Source organism: Dromaius novaehollandiae, chromosome 13 (assembly GCF_036370855.1).
Source record: "Dromaius novaehollandiae isolate bDroNov1 chromosome 13, bDroNov1.hap1, whole genome shotgun sequence".
Taxonomy (NCBI): domain Eukaryota; kingdom Metazoa; phylum Chordata; class Aves; order Casuariiformes; family Dromaiidae; genus Dromaius; species Dromaius novaehollandiae.
The window spans coordinates 23924571-23947614 of record NC_088110.1 but is presented as its reverse complement, the minus strand read 5'-3'; the positions used below and the strand labels follow the sequence as shown (position 1 = coordinate 23947614).

The 23044-nt window shown below is 62.9% G+C and overlaps 3 protein-coding genes and 2 non-coding genes across 5 annotated transcripts in view; all 5 read right to left on the bottom strand.

Moving 5' to 3' along the window:
- Nucleotides 1-2811: 2811 nt before the first annotated feature.
- On the bottom strand, nt 2812-10181 carry CPNE7 (copine 7). Its single transcript, XM_064519832.1, has 15 exons — nt 9954-10181; nt 8075-8257; nt 7907-7981; nt 7079-7153; nt 6871-6954; nt 6668-6757; nt 6479-6577; nt 5921-6007; nt 5652-5711; nt 5409-5542; nt 5251-5305; nt 4672-4723; nt 4450-4583; nt 4001-4237; nt 2812-3355 (listed from the first exon to the last, which is right to left on the bottom strand). The coding sequence occupies exons 1-15, from the start codon at nt 10179-10181 to the stop codon at nt 3218-3220; spliced, it is 1731 nt and encodes a 576-aa protein (XP_064375902.1). The 3' UTR covers nt 2812-3217.
- Nucleotides 10182-13680: 3499 nt separating this feature from the next.
- RPL13 (ribosomal protein L13) lies at nt 13681-19509 on the bottom strand. The gene is made up of 6 exons (XM_026115291.2): nt 19368-19509; nt 18977-19092; nt 18366-18507; nt 16672-16845; nt 14904-14960; nt 13681-13883 (listed from the first exon to the last, which is right to left on the bottom strand). Exons 2-6 carry the CDS (start codon nt 19078-19080, stop codon nt 13725-13727), a joined length of 636 nt encoding a protein of 211 aa, XP_025971076.2. The 5' UTR covers nt 19081-19092; nt 19368-19509; the 3' UTR covers nt 13681-13724.
- On the bottom strand, nt 16905-16987 carry LOC112992311 (small nucleolar RNA MBII-202). Its single transcript, XR_003261493.1, has one exon. It is a non-coding gene; the product is annotated as a small nucleolar RNA MBII-202 (small nucleolar RNA).
- On the bottom strand, nt 18664-18746 carry LOC112992310 (small nucleolar RNA MBII-202). The gene has a single exon (XR_003261492.2). It is a non-coding gene; the product is annotated as a small nucleolar RNA MBII-202 (small nucleolar RNA).
- Nucleotides 19510-20748: 1239 nt separating the features above from the next.
- The window catches only part of SPG7 (SPG7 matrix AAA peptidase subunit, paraplegin), a 32034-nt gene continuing 29738 nt past the window's right edge, over nt 20749-23044 (bottom strand). Inside the window, exon 17 of the mRNA XM_064519831.1 lies at nt 20749-21493. Coding sequence (XP_064375901.1) covers nt 21284-21493 — 210 coding nt within the window. The 3' untranslated portion in view covers nt 20749-21283. The remainder of the gene's footprint in view (nt 21494-23044) is intronic.

Below are 23044 nucleotides of genomic sequence, written 5' to 3'. Positions count from 1 at the left end.
ACCGGGGCCGTGGGGCGCCGGAGCGGGGAGCCAACGAGCCCCAGCTGCCCCCCTGCATCCCGTGCATCCCGTGCATCCCCCGTGGCGGGGGCCGGGGCCGCGGGGGCCAGCGGTGTTGCGTGGCCGGGCTGCACAATACCCCGGCCGGGGGCCGCCGCGGGGATGTTTCCGGCCTCGCGTTGCAGCTGCTCCGTGGCCTTCCTTCCCCTTCGGCTGCCGCCCGGGGCCGTGTCCCCCCCTTCCCCCCGCCGGCCCCGGCGCTCCCGGCAGGAAAGCACAGCCCGCGTGGGAGAAAATACATATTTATTGCTGTTTCCAGCCCGGCGGTGCGGTGCGTCTCCCTGGGCCGGGGAAGCGGTGCCGCGGCGGCGCCGGGTGCAGGAAGTGTCCCGGCGTTATCGGGCTCCGTCGGGGCGGGGGCGAATCCTCCGGGAATGTCACCTCCGGGCTGGGGGCAATGGCCGGGCAGGCCGCAGCGGAGGGGGGGCCGTGGCACGCTGCCACCCCCCCGGCGGGTCCAGCCCGGCTGCTCGGCGCCGGTGGCTGGGAACGGTGCCCGCAGCCCGGAGCCGTCCCCTGCGGCAGCCCCCGCCTCGCCCAGTGCCCCCAGTGCACGGGCCCACAATGCCCCCCGTGCCCCCCCCACCTCTCCTGCCCCCCTGCTCTGCCCCCGTGTCCCCCCACAGCTCCCTCCAAATGCCCCCGATGCCCCTGTTCAGCCCCCAGTGCACCCTCTGCAACCCCCTAAATATCCCGCAGCCCCCCCGCTCTGCCCCAGTGCCCCCAGCCCCCTCCAAATGCCCCCTGCCCCCAGTGCACCCTCTGCGACCCCCTAAATACCCCACTGCTCCAATGTCCCCATCCTGCCCCCAGTGTCCCCCCAACCTCCTCCAGATGCCCCCCCCGTGCACCCTCTGCACCTCCCACCTCCCTCCCAATGCCCTGGGGGCCCCGTGGGGGTCCGTGGTGGCCCGTGGGGGTCTGTGCTACCCGGGACACCCTGACAAGCCCCCGCCGGGCATACCGACGCCAATGTCACCAGTGTCCCCTCGGGCCACGTTTGCACCCAGCTGTCGTGCCACCTCCCCAGCACCCCGGGGTGCCCTGCACAGCCCCGGGCAGCACCCGACCCCCCACTCCAGGCCCTGCTCCTCCCGTCCCATCCCGTCCCATCCCGTCCCGTCCCATCCCGTCCCGCGGCAGCCGAGGAAGCTGCCTGCAAAAAAAAAAAGCTTGTTGCTCAAGGCGGGCGACGTGAATAATTAACCCCGCGGCTGAATTAAACATCACCTAATTCAGCGCGGCAAAGTGCCCCGGGGCGAGCGGGCAGGCGCAGGGAGCGCCCAGCCCAGCCCTGCCGCGGCCTCGCCGGCGCGGAGCCCATCACCCCGGCCTCGGGCACCCTCGCCGCCCGGCCGAGGGCCGGATCCAGCCGCAGCCCGGCAGGCGCTGCGGTTTCCATGGCGACGTCTATTATCTCTCTTTATAGGGAGATGAATCAGGAGCTATAAATACGCGGATGGATAGGGGCGCCGCTCGCGTTGGGGCCCGTCGTCCGCGGGGGAGGGGGGCCCCCGCGCGCGGCTCCCGCTCCGGCACCCGGCAGCGCCCGTTGAGCAGCACCGGGGTGCACGGAGCAGCCCCGCGGCCCCCGCGCCGGCCCCGCCATCCTGCCCGGGGGACGTCACCTCCCCGCGAGCTGCGGCGGGCGCGGGACGGTCCTGCAGTCCTCGGCGCAGAGGGCAACGTGCTCAGGCTGGGGCGGGTGGTGGGTGGCACGTGGCATGCAACGAATGCACAGGGCACAGGGCACAGGGCACGTGGCACACGGCGTGCAGGGAATGCACAGGGCACAGGGCATGACACGGCGTGCAATGGATGCACAGGGCACAGGGCACACGGCACGTGGCACACGGCGTGCAGGGAATGCACAGGGCACAGGGCACAGCATGCAGCGCATGGCACACGGCACGGCACACGGCACAGAGCACATGGCATGCAGTGAATGCACATGGCACACGGCATGTGGCACATGGCACAGCACATGGCACAGCACACGGCACACGGCACACGGCACACGGCGTGCAGCGCAGGGCAGGGCACGCTGCATGCGGCAGGCAGCGCAGCACACGGCGCACGGCACAACTCGCAGCACAGGACACAACGCATGGCACGGCACATGGCACACGGACAGAGTGCCACACGGCACAGGATGCCACACGGCACATGGCACAGCACATGGCACACGGCACAGGATGCCACACGGCACATGGCACAGCACGTGGCACGTGGCACGCAGCAAACAGCACCTGGCACAGCGCAGGGCCCGTGCCACGCGGCACGGTGCGCAGCACATGGCACGGTGCACAGCACCCAGCGCAGGATGCAGCCCGCCGCAGGCACCCGGCCCAGCGCACGGCACACGCCACGTGGCACCTGGCACGGGCAACGTGCAGGGCAGAGGCAGGAGCAAAGGGCCGGGCCGGCCCTCCGGTCGCTCCGGCTGGCCTGGATTTTCAGGGCTGCGGGAAACCGGCAGGGACGGGCGGGACGGCGGTGCTGCCGCCGCGCAGCTGGGCGGCTCGGCAGCGGCTTTGAAGCCGTGGTGGCTCGCAAGCGCGATGGCTACAAAGTGCTGCCGCATTGCACTCAAAGGCCGGGCGGCTTTCAAGTGGCTGCGTCGAGCTAAATATACGCGGGCTTGGCCGAGCTGGCAGCGCCCGGGACCGCAGGGACATCGGTGCTGTCCCCGGCCCCCGCTCCCGCGGCCCGGACCAGCGCAGCACCCACAGAGCACGCGGCACGGGGACGGGCATGGGGCTTTATTGACGGAGGGGCATCATGCAGCCTCGAAACAACGTCACAGCGACGGACAAGCGCGGGGGGCCGGGGAAGCGGGGGGGGGGGGGGCGGGACGGGGTGCACGGCCGGCGGGGATGGGGCGATGCAGAGCTCTCCGCTGGCCCGGGCGGCGGGAGCCAAGTGTCCTGCACCTGCGGGCACCGGGGACTGTGCCCATGTCCCCCGGCTCCGGGGAGGGAACGGAGCACGTTGGGGGCCGGCGATGGCACGGCGCTGTCGTCTGCCCCCCCTGCTCGGCGAGCGCCGGGGACACAGCTGCACCCGCCCCGGGGGCTGAGCCCGCTCGCACTCGCCGCACGGATGGGTCCCGCTCCGGGCGGCGGGTCGGGGCGGGCGCAGCGGGCAGCGCGGGGCCTCACTGCGGCGAGCCCAGGCTGGAGTCGGGGGTCTCGGCCTGGGGGCAGCGGGGCGGGAAGGCCTTGTAGCTGTAGTACTCCACCACCTGCTTGGGCACCTCGGCCAGCACGCACTTCGCCAGCGCCGTCGGCGAGGCCTGCGGGACGGGACGGGACGGGACGGGGTGGGACGGGAGCTGCGGCGGCCCCTGCACCACCCCGCTGCCGCACGGCAGCACCCGCCCGCGCTCGTCGAGGCTTTTAACGGCCTGGATAAGGGCGCCTGTGGCAGCGGGTGGGCAGGGCAGCCCCCGCCCGCACCCCGGTGATGCTCAGCCCCGTGCAGCCCCGGTGCTGTGCCGCGGCAACGCTTGGCCCCATGCAGCCCTGGCACTGTGCCGTGGTGATGCTCAGCCCCGTGCAGCCCCGGTGCTGTGCCGCGGCAACGCTTGGCCCCATGCAGCCCCGGTGCTGTGCTGCAATGATGCTCAGCCCCCATGCAGCCCCCCCACTTGCACCCCGACAATGCTTGGCCCCATGCAGCCCTGGTGCTGTGCCAGGGTGATGCTTAGCCCCAGCACTGTGATGCTCAGCCCCGTGCAGCCCCGGCGCCGTGCCGCAGCGGTGCTCAGCCCCGTGCAGCCCTGGCACTGTGACGCTCAGCCCCGGCGCCGTGCCGCAGCGGTGCTCAGCCCCGTGCAGCCCTGGCACTGTGACGCTCAGCCCCGGCGCCGTGCCGCAGCGATGCTCAGTCCTGCACCATGCAGCCCCGGCGCAGGAGCCGCCCCCAGCGCCCCGCTCACGTTCTTGAACTCGCGGAAGGGGACGAACTGGACGATGTCGCGGAGGACGGGCTCGCCCTTGGGCGAGCGGAGGACGCCGTCGTCGCCGTCGAGGATCTGCATGTCGGTGAAGTCGGCGTTGCCCACCCCCACGATGATGATGGACATGGGCAGGTAGGAGGCACGGACGATGGCCTCGCGCGTGTCCGCCATGTCCGTCACCACGCCGTCCGTCAGGATGAGCAGGATGAAGTATTGCTGGGGAGGCAGGGACGGCGTGGGGGGCTCGGAGCGCTCCAGCGAGCAAGGAGCGATGCTGGGCCCCCTCCCCGTCCCGCGCCTGCAGGGCCCAGGGGCAAAGCGCTCCTTGCACCTCGTTTCGGCGGGGAAAGGGGTGCAGGGAGCCGCCACACGCGGCACGAGCTCGCCGGGGCTCAGCGCGCCGTGCCCGCGCGGGCAGCCCTGCGTACCGAGGCCTCCTTGGTGCGCTCCTCGTCGGCCGCCACGCGGGCCACCTTGGAGATGATGGGCGCCACGTTGGTGGGGCCGTAGAGCTGGATTTTGGGCAGGCAGCTCTGGTAGGACTCCACGACGCCCTGGATGCCTGCGGGGCGGGGGCGGCGGCTGAGCGGGCGCCGGGGGGGGGGGGGGGCGGGGGGGGTGGCCGGGGCGCGCGTCCGCGCCGCACTCACCCTCGCACTCGTCGTCGTCGGGGTTGAAGTTGATGGCGAAGTCGTGGGACACCTGCGGAGGGCGGGGGGCCGGGGCGCTGCGGCGGCGCTGGGAGAGGGACCCCCACGGGGCCCCCGCCGCGACCCGGCCGGCGGCACTCGCTGCACGGCCCGTCCCCGGGGCTGGGTGCTCGGTGCAGCCCGGGAGCTGCCGCGGGTCACCGGCCGGCATCGCGCCTCGGATGCAGCGCGGACATGGGTGCAGCACGGACAAGGGTGCTGGGGGGTGCAGCACGGACAGGGGTGCCCCGGGGGGGGAATGCAGCATGGATGTGGGTGCAGCACGGACATGGGTGCCCGGGGGGGGGGGGGGGATGCAGCATGGATGTGGGTGCAGCACGGACATGGGTGCCCCGGGGGGGGGGGAGGATGCAGCATGGATGTGGGTGCAGCATGGACATGGGTGCCCAGTGGGTACCGCACGGACGCGGGTGCAGCACGGATGCGGGTGCAGCCCGGCCACCAGGTCCTGCGCAGGCTGCGGCTCCTCCAGCCCCTCCGGGGCGGCCGCTGGCTGCCCCCCCCCGTGCCCCCCCTTACCTCGTACTTGGGGGGGATCCTGGCGCCGAAGCCCAAGGCGGAGAACTTCTTATCGCTGCAGGGGGAGAGGCGTGAGGCCCCGCGGCAGCCAGCCCCCCCACGGCGGGGGGGCGGCACGGGGGGGGGTGGCGGGGGCCGGGGCCGCCCGGGGCACCTGCCTGTCGTAGTCCTGGCAGATCTCGCCCACGGCCACCAGCGCCTTGAGGTACTCGTTGGGCTGGTAGGGGTTGATGTAGTGCAGGGAGCAGCTGTTGCGCGGGTCCCCGTTGGAGGCCGTGAAGTCGATGGCGACCTGGGGCGGGGGGCGGGCGCTGAGGGCGGCGGTGCCCCGCGGGGACACGGGGGGGGCACCCGGGCGGCGGGACCCCCCCCTCGGCGAAGGCCCCGGGGGCCCCGCTCACCGTGAAGTGGATCTGGCAGCCGCCCATGATGTAGTCGAGGAAGGAGTAGACCCTGTGGATCTTCCAAAGGCGCCCGTGTCAGCCGGCACCGGCGCCCGCCGCTCCGAGGGGCCCCGGCGTCCGGGCGGCCGCAAACGGAGGTGCTGCCCACGGGGAGCTGGCGCAGGTGGTGCAGCGCACGGTGCATGGTGCATGGCGTGACGCATGGTGCATGCTGCATGGTGCATGGCACGGTGCCCGGCGCTGCACGCGGCGGTGCCGGCGCTCACCTTGAGGTCCAGCAGCACCACGACGCCCGAGTTCTTGTAGTTGCGCTTCTTGAGCTTGTACTTGGGGTTCAGGCAGTCCCACTGCACCTGCGGCCCCGGCACGGCGCTGCCTGGGCTGCCCCGGCCCCCCGGCCCCCGGCCCCCAGCCCCACGGCCCCTGTAACCCTGTAGCCCCACGACCTGCAGCCCCATAACCTGCAGCCCCATGGCCCCATAACCCACAGCCCCATAACCCCCAACTCTGCAGCCCCATAAACCCCAGCACCACAGCCCCAGAGCACCCAGCCCCACGGCCCCATAACCCCCAGCCCCATACTCCCAACCCTGCAGCCCCCTAAACCCCAGCCCCATAACCCCCAGCCTGGCAGCCCTATAAACCTGCAGCTCTGTAACCCTGCAGCCCCCCAGCCCCATAACCCCCAGCCCCACGTTCCCCATAACCCTGCAGCCCCATGACCCCCAGCCCTCCAACCCCTGGCCCCATAACCCTGCAGCCCAGCCAGCCCTGCACCCCGGCCCAGCCCCACAGGCGGGGGGGCCCCACAGCCCAGCGCCCACCTTGTTCTCCCCCATCGCCTTCTGCATCTCCTCGAAGGTGGTGAAGAACTCGCCGATGAAGTCATGCTTGCCCCGCGAGTCGTAGTCCCACACCACGCACTGCGGCGGGCCACGGCTCAGCCCCACGGCTCAGCCCCACGGCTCAGCCCCACGCCGGCCCCCGCGGCCGGCCCCAGCGCCCTGCCTCACCCTCAGCTTCCTCTGCTCCTCGCAGCTGCAGAGCGAGTTCAGGGAGACCTTGAAGGGCTCCCACACGGGGCTCAGGTTGTTCTTCACCACCTGCGGGCGAGCGGCGTCAGGGCGGGCGCCGCGGCGGCGACGGGGACGGGGATGGGGACGGGGACGGGGACGGGGCTGGCACGTTCCTGGCCCGCGCCTCCGGCCGGCCTCACCTCGGTGCGGTACACCAGCTGCTCGCTGCCGTCGTCGTCGATGCGGTAGATCTCCAGGAAGGGGTCCGACTTGCTGAAGAGGTCCTGGCGGCGCGGGGCCGGGGCAGGGCAGAGGCTGGTGCCCCTCTGCCGCCAGCCGGCTGGCCCGGCCCTGTGTCCCCTGTGTCCCCTGCACCCCCCGCGGCCCCCACGTCCCCCAGCCCCTCACCTTGTCGTCCAGCTTCTTGGCGCGGAAGGCGAGCTCCACGTAGCCGTTGTTGCCCGAGATCTCCTCCGAGATGACCTGCGGGGAGAGGTGGCCGCGGGTGCTCAGCGCCCGGGGGGCACCTTGCTTCCTGCCCTGGGGCAGCGCGGGACGGGACAGGGCGTCACATGCCCTCCCTGGTCCCTGGGGGGCCCCAGGGTGGGTGGCAGCAACTGGGGGGACCCCAGGTCCTTTGCCACCCCGGGAGCCTGGGGGGCTGCGGGGCAGCCGGCTGCACAGCCGGGACAGGAGCAGGGTGGTTATGGGGTCCCCACCACCCGTGTGCCCCAGCTCAGTGCCACCAGCGTGCCCCAGCTTGGTGCCACATGCTGGGTGCCACCCATATGTCCCAGCTCGGTGCCACCTCGGTGCCCCAGCTCAGTGTCACCACCATGGCCCAGTTTGGTGCCATCTGGATACCCCAGCTCAGTGCCACCCCAGTGTCCAGCTCAGTGTCACCAGCATGGCCCAGCTTGGTGCCACCTGGATGCCCCAGCTCAGTGCCACCCTAGCACCCTGACCTGGTGCCACCCGTGTGTCCCAGCTCGGTGCCACCCCAGTGCCCAGCTCAGTGCCACCCACCTGCCCCAGCTCGGTGCCACCTCAGGGCCCAGCTCGATGTCACCAGCATGGCCCAGCTTGGTGCCACATGCTTGGTGCCACCCTTATGTCCCAGTTTGGTGTCACCCCCATGCCCCATCTCGGTGCCACCAACACGTGCATCAGCCCAGTGCCCCCCCTGTGCCTCAGCTTGGAGCCGCCCAACGCGCAGCCCCGGGCTCGGCTGCTCACCGTGATGGTGGATTTGCCGGCGAACTTCCCGTACTTGAGGAACAGCGGCTTGGTCACCCGCTTCTGCGCCACGATCTGCAGCGGGGTCCGAGAGGGGCCGTCAGCGTGGGAGCCCCGCGGGGCCGGGGCCGGGGCCGGGCTGCGGGACCCCCGAGCGCCGGCGCTCACCTGCCCCACGGTGCACTCCATGCCCCCCAGGAAGTCGTCGTCGTGCGTGCCCACGCCGGCGTGCCCGTGGCTGTCGTACACCTCGAACCGCAGCTTCTGCACCTCCTCGAAGTAGTAGTCCACCGTGAAGATCTTGGCGAAGACGGGGTTCAGGTTGCTCTTGATGACCTCGCTGCGGTCCACCTGCAACGGGGGGGCGTGGGGCTCCCAGCACTCGCCCAGGGCCGGGGCACGGCGTGGGGGGGGACATGGCTGGGATGGGGCACAGCTGGGACAGGAACACATCTGGGATGGAGATGCATCTGGGACAGGGCACAGCTGGGATGGAGCACAGCTGGGATGGGGCACAGCTGGGACAGGAACATACCTGGGATGGGGCGTATCTGGGATGGGGAACAGCTGGGACAAGGCACATCTGGGGTGGGGGCACATCTGGCTGGGGCACATCTGGCTGGGGCACAGCGGGGACAGGGACACCCGCCCGGCGGGGGCGAGCCACAGACGCGGGACTGGGCGCAGCACCCTCGCAGCGACTCCCCGGGGCGGCAGGGCCGCTCCGCGCCCGGGAGCAGGGGTTTCAGCTGGATTTCCATGTGACAGCAGGCGGGTGCTGGCTGCGCAGCAATCGATTTCTCATACCGTGTTTGTCTTGTGAAGCTTCCAAAAAATGCCTCCCTCCGAATGAGCTACTATTTGTTAATTAGAGGCACTAGCTGGCCACGCTCCTCTCGCCGCGATCCAGCCCGGAATTGGCTCAGACGCCCCGTTCCCCGCGCTGCCGGAGGGCAGGAGCAAGGGCAGCGCCTGGGCGGGCGCCCGGGATGCCTCCGGGCTGGCGAGGGCGACCGGCCCCGGGGCAGCCGCTCAGCGGGAAGGGGACCGGGTTAGGGGTAGGGGTAGGGGACGCGACCAGCCCCACAGCCTGTGCAGGGGGTCCCGGGTCGCCGCTGCCTTGGCCCCGCTGCGGGCTGCCCTTGCGCAGCCCGGCACGGCACGGCATGGCATAGCATGGCATGGCATAGCGTGGCACGGCACAGTGTGGCATGGCATGGCATGGCACAACCCGGCAGAGCAGGGCTGGGGACACCGCCCAGCGCTGGCCGCGGCCGCTTGCCCGGCTCCGGCGCAGCCGATTACACGCAGCAGGGATTTAGCGCTAAATCTGCCGGCTGAGCAGCGGCGATTAGCGAGCGCAGAGCTGCCGGAGCTGGCCCGGAGCTGGGCTGGGGAGCGATGGAGAGGAGCCGCGCCAGTGCCAGTGCCAGTGCCAGCACCAGCGCCAGCACCAGCCTGGTCCACGCGGGCCACCCGAGTCCGGCTGCGGTGGGGCACACGCAGAGGGGTGGGCAACGGCCCGGCTGGCCCAGGCCCTGCCGCCTGCCCCGAGTGGGGCAGCCAACGCAGTGCCAGGCCCCGGTGCCGGGCAGCTGGACCCACGCGCTGCGGCATCCCCTTCCCCAGCCCTGCCGGAGCCGCTGAGCCCTGGGAAGCTCGTCCTGACCTGGGAGCCCCCAGTGTCCTGCACAGTGCCCAAGGGTCCCGCAGCACCCTGCTCTGCACCCTGCACCCTGCTCTACCCCCTGTGCACCCTGCGCCCAGCTCCTCGCGCTCTGCAGCCTGCATCCACCCTGCGCCCTGCTCTATCCCCTGTGCCCTGCGCCTCGCGTCCTGGGCTGCGAGCCCTTCACCCTGCATGCACCCTGCGCCCAGCACCCTGCGCCTAGCACCCTGCATGCACCCTGCACTGCGTGCCCTGCCCCATGGCGCCTGCCCCATGGGGGTCGCAGTGGGGGGGACCGGCTCCGCTGCTGCCCTGGTCCCCGCAGCAGGATGGGCCCCCCCTCGCCCCGCGCCCCGCCGGCGCCCCGGCCGCACCTACCTCCGTCCACTGGCCCTGGCACTGCATGAGCAGCAGCACGCAGGGGTCCGACTTGTTGAGGGTGTCGCGGTCCAGGAGGTGCTTACAGCTGACGCGCAGCTCCACCTTGGCGAGCACGGCCAGCGAGGCCTGGGCGCCCGGCTCGGGCCCCTCGCCCATGGCGGCGGCGGCGGCGCGGGGGGCGGCCCGGCGCGGCGGGGGCCCGGCGGCCCCGTGGGCCAGCGGCATGCGGGGGGCACGGGGCGCCCGGTGCCGTCCTCAGTGAGCCCGGCGGGCGCCCGGCATGCCCGGGGCACGGTGCCCCACGGCGCCCGGAGCCGCGCGGGGGGCTGGTGGCAGCTGGTGGCGGCTGGGGGGGGCCCCGCCGGGGAGGGGGCCCGGGGCAGCTCACGGCGGGCGGCCGGTTCTCGTCCCGGTGCCTCCGCGGGGCCCTGCGAGGTGTCGAAGCGGAGCAGGGTGAGCCGCTGCCAGGCACCCGTGGGGCGCAGCACGCGCCCCCAGCACCCGCCGGCCCCACGGGCACCCACAGCCCCACGGGTGCTGCCCATGACCCCCGTGCACCCACCAGCCCCATGGATGGCTGCCTGCCCCACGGGCACTGCCCACACCCCATGCACCCACAGCCCCCCAGGCACCCGCCAGCCCCACAGGCACCACCAGCCCCACGGGCACTGCCCACACCCCCCGTGCACCCCCAGCCCCACAGGCACCCCCAGCCCCACGGGCACTGCCCATGCCCTCCATGCACCCACCAGCCCCCTGGGCACCCACCAGCCCCACGGGCACCCGCCAGCCCCACAGGCACTGCCCACACCCCCATGCACCCGCCGGCTCCGCTGGTCTTGCCGGGACCCCCAGGGCCGTGCCCTGCTCCGCGCCCAGCCTCCCCCCGCGGCCCCCCCGGGGAAGGGGCTGCGGCGAGGCTGGCCGCGCGGGGCACGGGGATCCCGCAGCCGCTGGGTGCCCGCCGCGTCCCGTCCCGCGCCCAGCACCCAGCGCCCGCGCCGCGGGGAGCCCCGGGGGCTCTGCCAGCCCCAGCCCCGGCTCGTGCCCCAGCCGGGGCGCGGGGGCTCCCGGCAGCACCGCTCCGGCTCGGCCAGGCCATGCCGCCTGGCCAAAGTTTCCCGGCGAAGTCGCGCCGGGCCCTGCCCTTCCCGGGCACGTGGAGCTGCCGCCCGGCGCTCCGGCGGGCATCGCCCCCTCCCCGGCGCCGCGGGCACCCCGGCACCCCGGCGTGGGGGGATGCGGCCCCCCGCCCGGCCCCGCTCACCTGGCGCCCGGCGGCCTCGCGGCGGCTCCGCAGGCACCGGGCCTCGGGCTCGGCGGGCCGGTGTGCCAGCCGGAGCCGGTGTGCCAGCCGGAGCTGGTGTGCCAGCCGGAGCCGCCCGCCACCTCCACACAACTGACTCAAGCTGCAGTTCGGGAGCGGAGCCCTAAGAGGGAGACTCCAAGCTCCGTTAACCGCCTCGCTGCCGGCGCCCGAGCGGAGCCCGGCCGGTCCCGCGCGCAGGCCCCGCGGCCGCCGGGCTGGCCCTGTCACAGGGATGGGGCGCCCCACAGCTGCCGTGTAGCCCCCCACGTGCCAGCCCCATCTCGGAGCACCCCGTCCCCAGCGCACCTGCACCCAGCCCCTCACCCTGGCCTCGGGCCCCCCTGCCCAGGGCTGCCCCTGCACGGGTGCCCCTCGCAGACACGCGTCCCTCGGGCGCTGCGGCGCTGCCAGATCGGCTTTGTGAAGGAGGATGCAATTAGCCCCTATTTTGAGGCATTAACACGCAGACAGGGCTAACGAGCGTGGCGGGACCTGGGCGCTGCGGGGACCCGGCTTCGGGGCTAATCCGCAGCCTGCGTGGCAGGAACAGGCCACTCTCCGAGCCGAGCCCGCGCGGGGAGGCAGGATTCGCCCTGCTGTCGGAGCAACCTCGGGTTCCCCGGCAGGGCCGGGCCGGGGGCTGCGGCCAGCCCGTCCCTGCTCCGGAGCCCCTCGCGGCCCGCAGCTGCCTGGCTCTGGCGCGGGACTGCTAATGAATACAAACGACTCAATTTTCCCGGCATGGGCGATTGCGACGCAGCGAAGCTGCAAAACAGCCCCAGATCTGATTAGCCAGCAAAGGGGCTGCGCGAGCGCTCCCCCGGAGCGGGACGGATCCTGCTCACGCTGCACCGCGGGCATCGCCCCGTGACCGTCCGTCCTGCTCGGTCCCGCAGCGGAGCCCGGCCCTGCGGCGTGCGGGGACATGGCCTCGGGGCAGCTGCCGGGGCTGGCCAAAGCCCCCCACCCGCTTCTCCGGCACCTCCAGGGAAGGACGGCACTCTGGGACCACCACGGTATTTTCCCAAGGAAACGGCATAAAGGTTTATCCAACCGGCACGAGGGGCTGAGCTGAGGCGGGGGGGGCCCAAGGCAGTGGCTCCCTGCCCTGCGGGTGCACAGGGTGACACTGTGCAGGGTGACACTGTGCAGGGCTGTGCAGTCCGGTGTCGGGACCCTGCTCCACCCAGCGGCAAGCGGGAGCAAGCACCGCCCATGCCCCGGGAACGCACCCCGCTTTCCACCGCGCCCCTGAAAGCCCGGCAGCAGGGACCTGCGGCCGAGGGCCTCGCACAGAGGTGCCCCAAAGCGCAGCAGCCAGCACCCTGCTCTCCGCGCTTCCGCGGAAACAGGGCAGCCTGGCCTTCGGAGCGCGCCCTTATCACGGACATCAACGCAGTGAGTCATGTACTGACAAGGCTCTGGGCTGACCGGGGAGCGCAGCTCCCTGCTCCAGCCGAGGCCCCTGCTCATCCTGGCTCTGGCCGGCTGGTGAGAGCCGCTCCAAAGCCCTGTGGTTCCCTCCGTTCCCTGCACAACACACTGGGCCACCCAAGGCATGCTGAGCGCTCGAGGATGAGGTGCCCCGTGACATCCCACCTTTTACAACAGAGCTGACTGCTCTGTCTCGCACAGAACCACGTGCAGAGGTGTAGAAATGACACTAAACCTGAAATAATCACTCACACAGCAGTGAGGTGGAAAGCAGGTGAAACAAGGCCAGTTTGTCACTGACACGGTAGTTCTGGAAAGCCTCAACTTTCTCCTTTCTAAACCTACCAGGCTGGTTAAATGCTGCACTTGTTAAAGCAAGCACAGCGCCCTGAATGCAACACCAAGGCGTCACTACACACATCCCCTCGGCTGCTGAAGCCGAGCAAGTAACAGAGTCCCCATTTTCTCAGAAACCCCCTAGTCCAGTCACACATCCCACCAAACCCCCAGCTTCTGGGAAAAGGCAAGCAACCAGCATGGAAGTTTCCAGCAGCACAAGGGGCTTCCCAGAGAGGAAGGCCTGGGTGCAACTGTCTGGATACAGTACCACAGCTCAGCTAGGCTGCCCTTTACGGGCAAAGTCGGACTCGGTCAAGCTCTAACACAGCAGGAAGCTGTGCTGTCCCAGAAGACAAAGTAAACAAGCCTCCCTGAAGGGAGCTGCACAAGGCCACGGGGAGGCTGTTTGTTTATTCACTTGCTGCTTTCACGGAAGTTTCTAGTCCATAATCACAGCAAGCGAAACTTCCCACGTCTGAACAGCGACTCCCCCAGACTGTGTTCCTCTGCGCGTAGCTGCCCACGATCTGCACCAGCGAACCGTCTGCGAGTTCCTGTGCAGCACTGGTGCAGAGGGAACCACAGAGCACAGCCAAATGCTTCGTCCCTTCTACATTTGCCTTAAGACGACACCACACACTGTTACATTTCTACATGTTTTTATTGACAGTTCTAGGGAGAACAGTTCATTTCTTCTTCTCCACATCCTGCTCTGCAGCTTCTTTGGCGCGTTTAGCACGAATTCCAAAGAGTCGGGCATTTGCCCGGGCCATGCGCAGGCTGGCAAAGGCCTTGAAGTTCTTCTCTTCTTCTGAGATAACGCGGGCCTTCTCCCTTTTGAAAACCTAGTGGGAGCAAGAGCCAGACAGTCAGACTATACATCAGAGGCTCCCAGAGAAGACCGTATTTATAAGGCTTAACACAATTATTCTCACTACATGGTTTTACAGTAGCTCCAGGATGCCATTAAGAATACAAAATTTATGCAATCTACAGGCCCTGCCCTTATCATCACTCCACCAGACAGCTCCTTTCAGCTAGCTCCTAATTTCCCAGTGCACATCAGCACAAGACCAGAAAAACAAGTGCAAAGCAAAATCTTAGTCAGGTTTGTGGTGCAGAATCAGCACCACTGTTCAGAGGCAGCAGCAAGGGTTTTGAGACAGAAACGACAATCTCGCCCTGCCCGGGCTGCCGCGCTGCGGGCTGCCAGCACGCACCCCTCCACCACGGCAAATGGCAACCCAGAAGTGCTCCAACTTCTGCAGTGGCACAAGCTCCTTCCCAAAGATCTAAGTAGGTGAATTTCCCTTCTGCCTGGAGGACCCAACACCGAGCACATACATGCACGGCAGATGCTTAGTCAGCAGGGGTTTTAACCCAAGTCCTCACAGGGGTCTGGCAATTTTGGTGGATTTTTGTGCAAGTTCCACCGTGGCCTTCTCTGGACTGCCTACACAGCTAAGCTTCTCCCACAGTTAATTCAGGGCAAAACTAGAATATACAATTATTCCCAGCCAACAGGTCACCTCAAATACCCTAACATTGCTCCTGGGTCCAGAGGAAAGCTCCAGTCACCACAGTTCACAATTTCAGGACCCCCTGAGTTGGTAAGAATTTTAGTGGAGCTCCAAGTAGTTCTTTGCAGTCTGGTTTCTCAGCGCTGCATAGCAAACAGCTTGAGTTACAATCTTGGCAAAAGACAAGGACAAGTCTGACCTGTTCTTGGGGTTTTTTTTGATCCAGGCTGGAAACTGTCTGAAGACAGCAACGCTTAAGCATACAGCAATGAGAAGAGAACTCTCTCCGGTAAGTTTAAGTCTCAACTATATCACACAAAGCACACAATTTAAAGCCACACTTACATTCCTGATTGGCATAACTGGTCCAGACAGCTGAGTCGCCATCTTGAGTTCCTCAGCCTGCATAACAAGAGGGAAAAACACATCATTGTCAGGGGTTTAAAAAAGCATCTGTGAGAGCAGTATTTAAAACTTTTCAGTCTAGTACCTAGATTTAAAAACTGCCTTGTACATAGGTACCTAGATTAAACACATCGCTAACTATCAGAGATTTAACACTGACTGGTAAAGAATTCAAAATTTCACTAGTGCAGCTGTATGGAAGTATCTGGCACAGACAAACTATATCAACAACCTGCTTTTTTGTCTGCTCTCAGTCAGCATGGATGCGGCCATCAGTTCTGCCAGCTGGAAAAGTGTTGAAAACTATTATGTCATTTTTAGTTTGACTACTCTGTGTATTCCACAGCAATTCCATCTAAGGCTAATTTCTGCTTCTTGTATGAATATGGAATTGCACAAAAAAATGAAGAAATCGACTATTTAAAATTAAGTTTAAACTACAAAGTTCAAATAAAAAAATGAAAGGGATCCCAGACGCAAATATCTGAATCTACTGGTATGCAAGCTGAAAACTAGGTTGGATTTAAGTTACAAGTTTGCATTACTAGCTAATTTAAAACTGGAATAGAGTGAGTTTGGAGAAGTTTTACATGCTACTCAGCAGTTTGGAAAAATCCATTCTACATCCATGTGGACCCATCCAAATGCACATCCAAATGCACATACCAACCTCCTCAGGAAGTTTAGACTACAGATTGTGCTGAAGAAAGGAGACCACTGGCATCAAAAATAGTTTTAACTTCAAGATCCCCATGTCCATACTTCTGCCAGTCCCACAAATCAGGTGGAAAGGATCACCCCTCCCTACTTACCAACCATTACACTGACGTGTTCAGCAAAACTTCTGTGTTCAACCAGGGAACATAAGATGCTAAAAATCCTTCCTCACCCTGTTCTGAAAAGCAGTCCAGGTGAGGTCTGACTCTTGTCTCTCTGGACTGTACTACAATTAAGCTCAGGACTGACAGACACTCCTGAAGACTGAAGGTCAACCTAACGCACTACCTCATTTCAGTATTTGTACATCCCATAGGAAGTACGCATGTATGCATTTTTCACAGACAGGGCAAGAACAGACAAGCCAAGCCAAATCTACTCTGGATCTTGCTGAGATTTCAGCGTAAAACATTTCTTAAGTCGACAGCAACAATCTTCACAGAACGAACTTAATCACTCCATTTCAGTAAGTTACTCAACTGAAAAAAGTTTGTGCTTGCCTTTTGTACCTTTGCTGTGCAATACTTATCACAGCAGAACAGGTATTCCAGACAGCAGACCTTTCAGCTCCTCTGACAATTTTGCTTCACAAACTAAAATTCAACTGGTTAGACAAAGAGCAAAGCATCCCACGGACCAAGGCCACCCAAGGAGTTCAGCCCCGAATGCGAGCTGCACCTCTCAGCAGCATAGCAGTCCCCATGCCAAAAGCCACTCCAAAGCATCACTGTGCTCCGAGCAGTCAGAGGCAGCAGATTGCTGTAGAAATCGGTTCTCATCAGGCCCTGCCTTTTACCGCACTCAGACATCCGCTACATACTTGCGTGGGCAGCGAGGCTCCTCTCCATCTAGAAAGTTTACGTTCTGAAAAGTGTCTGAGAACATTTTTGATTGCATACCAAAGCACTAAGAGGACAAGCTAATAAGACGACTTCTGCAAAAATTATCTGAAGCCGATTCCATTAAGTGTTTTCAACAGTCAAGTACTTACAGAACTGTCTCCTTTCTTGGGTGCAGAAGGCTTCCGTGGGAAGAGGATAAGCTTGGAGCGGTACTCCTTCAGTCTCTGCACGTTGGCTTGCAGGGACTCTGTAGACTTGTTGCGTCGTCTGGGATCCACAGAGATTCCAATAGTCCGGGCAAACTTTTTGTTAATGCCAGCAAGCTAAAGAGAAATTATGCAGCATCAATATTTGAGAACACCTAATGCCACTGTGCTACTGAAGGGAGCCACTTCGGCCATCAGCCAGAAAAGGGTTCAAGCGCAGTCATCACGGACTACACAGATTCCGGAGAAAGCGTCACCGTCCGACCCCGCGGCCCATCGGTAGCATGGCGGTCTGGCAAAGGGCACTGAACTATGCCACAGGTAAGATGCAGACAACAAGGCATCCTTCAGTAACTAAAGTATCACACAGATCTTATACTACACAGTTTTTGCAGATGGATTCTCCCAAGACAGAATCTACTCTGGGGTTGCGCTTCCCCAAGTGGGACGTTTACATTCTGATATACGCTAGCCAAAAATTTGTGGACACACAGATAACTGGATAACCGAAGGGGACGAGAAGTCCCCTTTACAGAAGAAGTTAAAAAAAAAAAAATTAAATAAAATCTCATATTCTATTTAAAAGATAGAAATTATTTATGCACCATTTTGGTTTCCTTTAGTTTTCAGATAGTAGCGGAACACAAAGTAATGAAGCACTTAGCATTCAAAACAATTTTACTGCTTCAATGCACTAATGCCACTGTTATAAATGTTTTAATTAGATACCAAACAACACACAAGAGGAGACTGCGGATGCTGGCTGCCAGCGAACATTAACGTTTCTTCCTGCCCACTGCGTGGGAACATGCGGTGGGTTCTGCAGGCCAACACGATCCAATGTTTAGCAGCTCAGCAGCTAAGAAACATGCCTGAGAAGACCTTACGGGAGGACCTTTTCCTGAAGCAAGGTGAAGGCACTGAAAGCTTCCCACAGGTTTCAAGTACTGCTAAGCCAGCTCATAGCTACTGCACGAAAAACCCAGCAGGATAGCTGTGTGTCTTGGCACAACATCCTTGACTTCCATCAGAGATGAGCTGATCATGGTCTGCTTGTTCCTCAGCACAAATAGGTTCACACAGGCTAAATCCCATAGGATTTGTATAAATGTTTCACAAGGAAACAAAAATGCTTAACAAGAAGCTATTAAAAAAAAAAAAACCTCAGCAACTCTACAGTTTAGGAGTTTTAATTAAGGCTCTGCTGGAATCCAGTTTTAACAGAATTTTGTTAAACTGACAGTCTGACCATGCAGACTGATATTTACTTTTCAAAGCAGCCTTTCACTTTGACACACTATTGCTTCCCCATCCCACAGTTACAAAAAAAAAGGTATACAAAAACGTTAGTTTTACCCTTCATAGGCAACAAAAGCAGAAGTTCCCCCCTAGCTAAACGCAGTCTCAGCCAGCCTGAGTAGATCCTGACACTTCAGCAAGTCACAGCTACTTACACATTATGCACACACAGAACAAGACAGGACAAGTGAGCTCCAGCTCTGCTCCCTGAGGAAAGCAGAACTGAACCACCAAGTCACAACTTCTGTTTACAACTGTGTAAACAAACCAGCTTCAAGGCATCAGAACACACCAGCCAGACGCACGCGCTGACTTCAGGATCAATCCTCCGTACTTACTTTAAGCTCTTCTAGGCTGAAGCCTCTACCAGCACGAACTTTTGTGTGGTACCTAACTGTAGGGCACCTCACGATAGGCCGGATGGGCCCGGCCACGGGACGCGGAGCGATGCGGCGAGCCTTTGCTTGACGGGCCTTCCTCCTGGAAAGGGACAACAATCAGGGAAAAAACGTTTCTGTCAGATCTGTCACTTGTAAAAAGGTGGCCAAGCTCCCTTTGGCCCGGCACCTGCTGCTCAGGGACCTCTCAGAAGCAAACCCAGCGCTGGCCTAGCAGCCAGGACAGACTGGTATCTGCTTCCACGCAACTGCAGTCATCAGACAGCCAAGGGTTCAAGGGAATCATCAACGGGGTACAGCGATTCCGGAGACGTCTCATCACTTGACTGCAGCTGCCGCTACGCGTGTGGGAGGCAAACTCCGGCGGGGCACACTGCACCCAATGAGCACCCGTCCCATCCCAGGGTCCTTCCCAAATCCCGTGGGAACAGCCGAAGCTAAACCCGGGGTACTTCCGTGACCCAAGAGCCCGGCGCACGGCGACGAGCAGACCCCCCTCCACGCGGGGCAGCCGGCCTGGCGGAGCCCGGCGGCGGGCACTCACCACTCACCTGCGGATCTTCCGGGCGGGCTGGTTGAACCAGGTGGCCACTCGCCGCTGCCAGTCCTTGTGGAAGTGCGGCTTCAGGATCATGCCATTGCGGCTGGGCGCCATGGCTGCTCAGGCCTGCGGACACGGGCGCGCCGTGAGGGCGGCCGCGGGGCCAGTCCGGGCCCTTCGCCAGGCCCGGGCCCGTCCCGCGGCCCCCGCCACCCCCGGCCCAGTGCAGCCCCAGCCCCATCAGGGCCCCCGAGGCCCCCCGTCCGGGCCCGGCTCCGGCCCGCCGCGCAGCCCCAGGCTCCGCGCAGGGCCTCGGGCACAGCCCGGCCCGGGACGCGGCTCCCGGGCGGCGGATGGCGGCGGATAGAGCCCCCCCCGGCCGCGGCGGCGCCCCGACTCACCTCCCGCCACCGAAAATGGCCGACCGGAAAAGGAAGCGGGGGCGCCGAGGACGCTGGGATAGCAGGAGCGGCGGCCAATGAGGACGAAGGCTCCGGAGGGCCGGGCAGACGGCTTCACCGCGCCCGTAGCAGACATGGCGCCGCTTAAAGGGCCCGCGCCGCCGCGCTGCTTTCCCCGCTTGCGACGAGGGAGAGCGGCAGAGCGCGCCCGGGCCCCGCCGCGGCGGCGCCGAGCACGCTGGGATAGCAGGAGCGGCGGCCAATGAGGACGAAGGCTCCGCAGGGCCTGGCAGACGGCTTCACCGCGCCCGTAGCAGACATGGCGCCGCTTAAAGGGCCCGCGCCGCCGCGCTGCTTTCCCCGCTTGCGACGAGGGAGAGCGGCAGAGCGCGCCCGGGCCCCGCCGCCGTCCCGGCCCGGCCGCTAGGGGCACGGCCACCCCGCCACCGGGCCCCGGAGCCCCCCAGCACAGCCGCGCTCCAACAGCCACCGCAGCCTCCAGCCCCAGGGTTTATTCAGAGCCAGGACACAGCCAGGAGTTGGGTTTTTTTTCTTTAAATAAGATCACGGAACACTCCAAATTTCCTCTGCTGCCAAAAAAAAAATTCAACAACTGAACGCCCTGTGAGGAAAGCAAGCAGGGTGGAAGGAAGAGCAAAGTACCACCCCACTTAGAAGAAACCATGCCTGTCCCTAAAAACGAGGGAAAGCACCCCCAGTGTGGAAAAGCTGACGCCTTCCAGGACATCACGAGGGAAACAGCAGCTCTCAGCTGAACAGGCAGCTTGTAACTACGATTGAGTCCTGAGGGCTGGGAGCCGAAAACTGCCAGGGCCTGGGTTTAGGCCGGGGTCTTTCAGCTTGCAGCAAATCCTTATGGAATAATCCAAGCCAATAATCCCTCCTAAAGGAGCCTTATCCAGCCAGAGCACAGCAGGCACCAGCATTTTAACACCGTCCTTGTGGAATGGCTGTCAACCATTTCATCACAGCTTCTTTTGCAAGAACCATGGGGCCGGAGACAGAGCAACTGTCAGCTTTTCACAGAGGCCCCCGCTGAACACGCCTGCTTTTGTTCCTGTTAACTGACACCACCGCTCCGGGCACCAGGGCTGGTTCTGTGGTCCAACACCACGTAACTCAGACCTATTCTCTACTACGCTAGTTTCTAACACCATGCTGCTGGGTCATGCTGGGTTCTGGACGTGGGGTTTCCCAATCTTTGCTTGTGAAACACTTGCTATAAAAACTGAGTACAAAGTGTTGGCCAGGAGAAAAAGAGCCTATGTCCTATGCAACTCCATAGCTTCATACGTGCCAAGCAGCTTCGTATGTGCCAAAACACATAACCACATCTTGACATATTCTACAAACACAGCAGCACAGTAGGGACAATTTATTCTAGTGAAGTCTCTTTTTTTTCAGTTTATATTTTATGTTCAGCAGCAGAGAAGATCAAAGGTTACAGTGGAGTCACATAACTACAGCACCTCAGCTGGCTCCAAGTCTCACAAAGGGACTTCGCTACACTGACCATTCTGGCACTGAAGGGAACGGCAGTGCGCTCCTGCTACACAACATGGGCACAGCTAGAGGTGGCTTACGAGGACTCCACAGGATCTTTCAGCCTAAGAACATCTACGCTGCTCTTCTGCACAAGAAGTCTTTCCAGCAGATTAGACTTACCCAGCTCCTAATCACCACTATCCTGTAGAGAATCAGTTTCAAAATCCTAAGTTCTCCTTCCCACATGGAACAGCTCGTTACAGGAGCTGACATCACCATCCCTTAATTTTGGGGTAACAGCAGCACAGATATTCCCTGCTCAGTATCTTTGATTACGAAGCTGAGAAGGGAAAGGGTCTGTGTTTGGAAGAAGCCCTTAGAGTCCTCCCATTCCACATCAGGGGTGGGCTTCATACTGGTCTCAGACGTGGTTCTTCCTCCTCTTCGTGGTTTGGTGGCTGCTGGGGCATCTCTTCATCTCTTGTGTCTTGCTTGTCTCTCTCCGCTTGAAGCCAGCTCTGGGGAGCTATCATTTTCTTTGGCCCATACGGTGGAGGCCCAATCAAAGCTTCAATGTCATCGTAATTTATCACTTCTTTCTCCAGGAGGGCGTTAGACAGCTAGAAAGAGTAAACAAGGCATACTGAGGCACAGGGGCTTGAGAACAGCCTCTCTGAACTGATCTGACCTCCTCTCCCTGCCAGCTCAATGCACATCTCAACATCTGGACACAGCACGTGCTGGAGACCACAAGGAACGGAGCCCTGGCTATCGTACTACAGATGGTGCAACCTGAAAGCCTGCTGGGGCTAGTACAAAGTTCTCCAGCAGCCTACACCTTTTACAAGAGCATTTTTGGCCAGGAATACATAGTATGAGTGGAGGCAATGAGTGGAAGCAATGAGTGGAAGCAAGTTCTGGGGAATGATTTGGTGAGTCAGAACTCCGGGGACAATTAGAGAGGTACCCTTCCTGCCACTGTCACTATCACTGCACCTGTGGCATTGCCTGTGTAAGATGCCAGAGTAACAGCAAATGAGACCAGAGCCAGACCCTCCCCTGTACACACAGGTAACGTAGCACAAGGAGGTAACAGAGCCGTCTGCTCCTGCAGGCACGGGCTGAAGGTCATCAGAAGGTGCTCTCCAGGAAAAAATTCTCTGGCCCCTCTGCCAACAGAAGGGCCACGTTCGAGCAGCGGGTGGCTGTCAAAGACATGAAACTGCTCAACTCCGCTGACAAGATGTGACATGCTGATCTGGCAACCGAAACGTTTACTCTGTAGGTATTTTGGCTTAACTTAAAAGTTTTTCCATCATGAGCCTTTAGCAAATGTCTGACTGCTGCTGAATGGAAGTATCAGAACAGAGGAGGCCTGGAGAGAGGGGATCTCGTCACAACGCCTGGCTTCAGAGCGCTCCCAGAGTGCTGTCCTGCTGTGACACAGGCAACAGCAGGATGTCTGAGCAAGCAAGTTCTGGCTACTTTACTATGCATGGAAGGGAGTTCTGCAATTGCGTGGATGAAGGTGTTTTGTTTCGTGTGCATACACGTGTGGTGGTGCTGTTTTTTTCAATTAAGATGACTGGAGGAAAAGGATTGTTTTATTTGCAAAACATGCAACACTAAGTTGGCTCCTTGTCACTTTGGACGCTACAGACCAGACTTCTGAAGGGAAGATCCAGCATCTACACAGGGAGCTGCAACCCAGGCCTGGCCCGGCCCAGAGGGATAGGCACAGACCTCCACGGCAGAAAGGTGGGGACATGCTAGGGTGACTGGCTAGGGGACACTCAGGATACAAAAGGAAGGAGGCAAAGCTCTAGTACTGCCACAGGGACTCCTCAGTACATCAGGTGCCAAGGAGCTGGCAGGTGAGAACCGCCTGGAGTCACCTGAGGGCCTGAGCCAGCACCAGTCAACTGAGATGACAGATCCTGTATTTTTTCCACCATCCCCAGAAACTGTCCACTTGATTCCTGTATGCCTACAGAACCTGGCAGGATGAGCTGTTCCTGCCTTTGTAGGCGCCACAGGAACGGTCACTGTCTGCTTTCCAGGAAATGACACTGCCGAGAGGCTAGCAAAGAAGTGCAGATGAGGGAGAGGAATTCTAGTTTTCGATCACCTCCATCCAGCTCCAGGACAGAGCACTCCTCCTCCATCCTGCA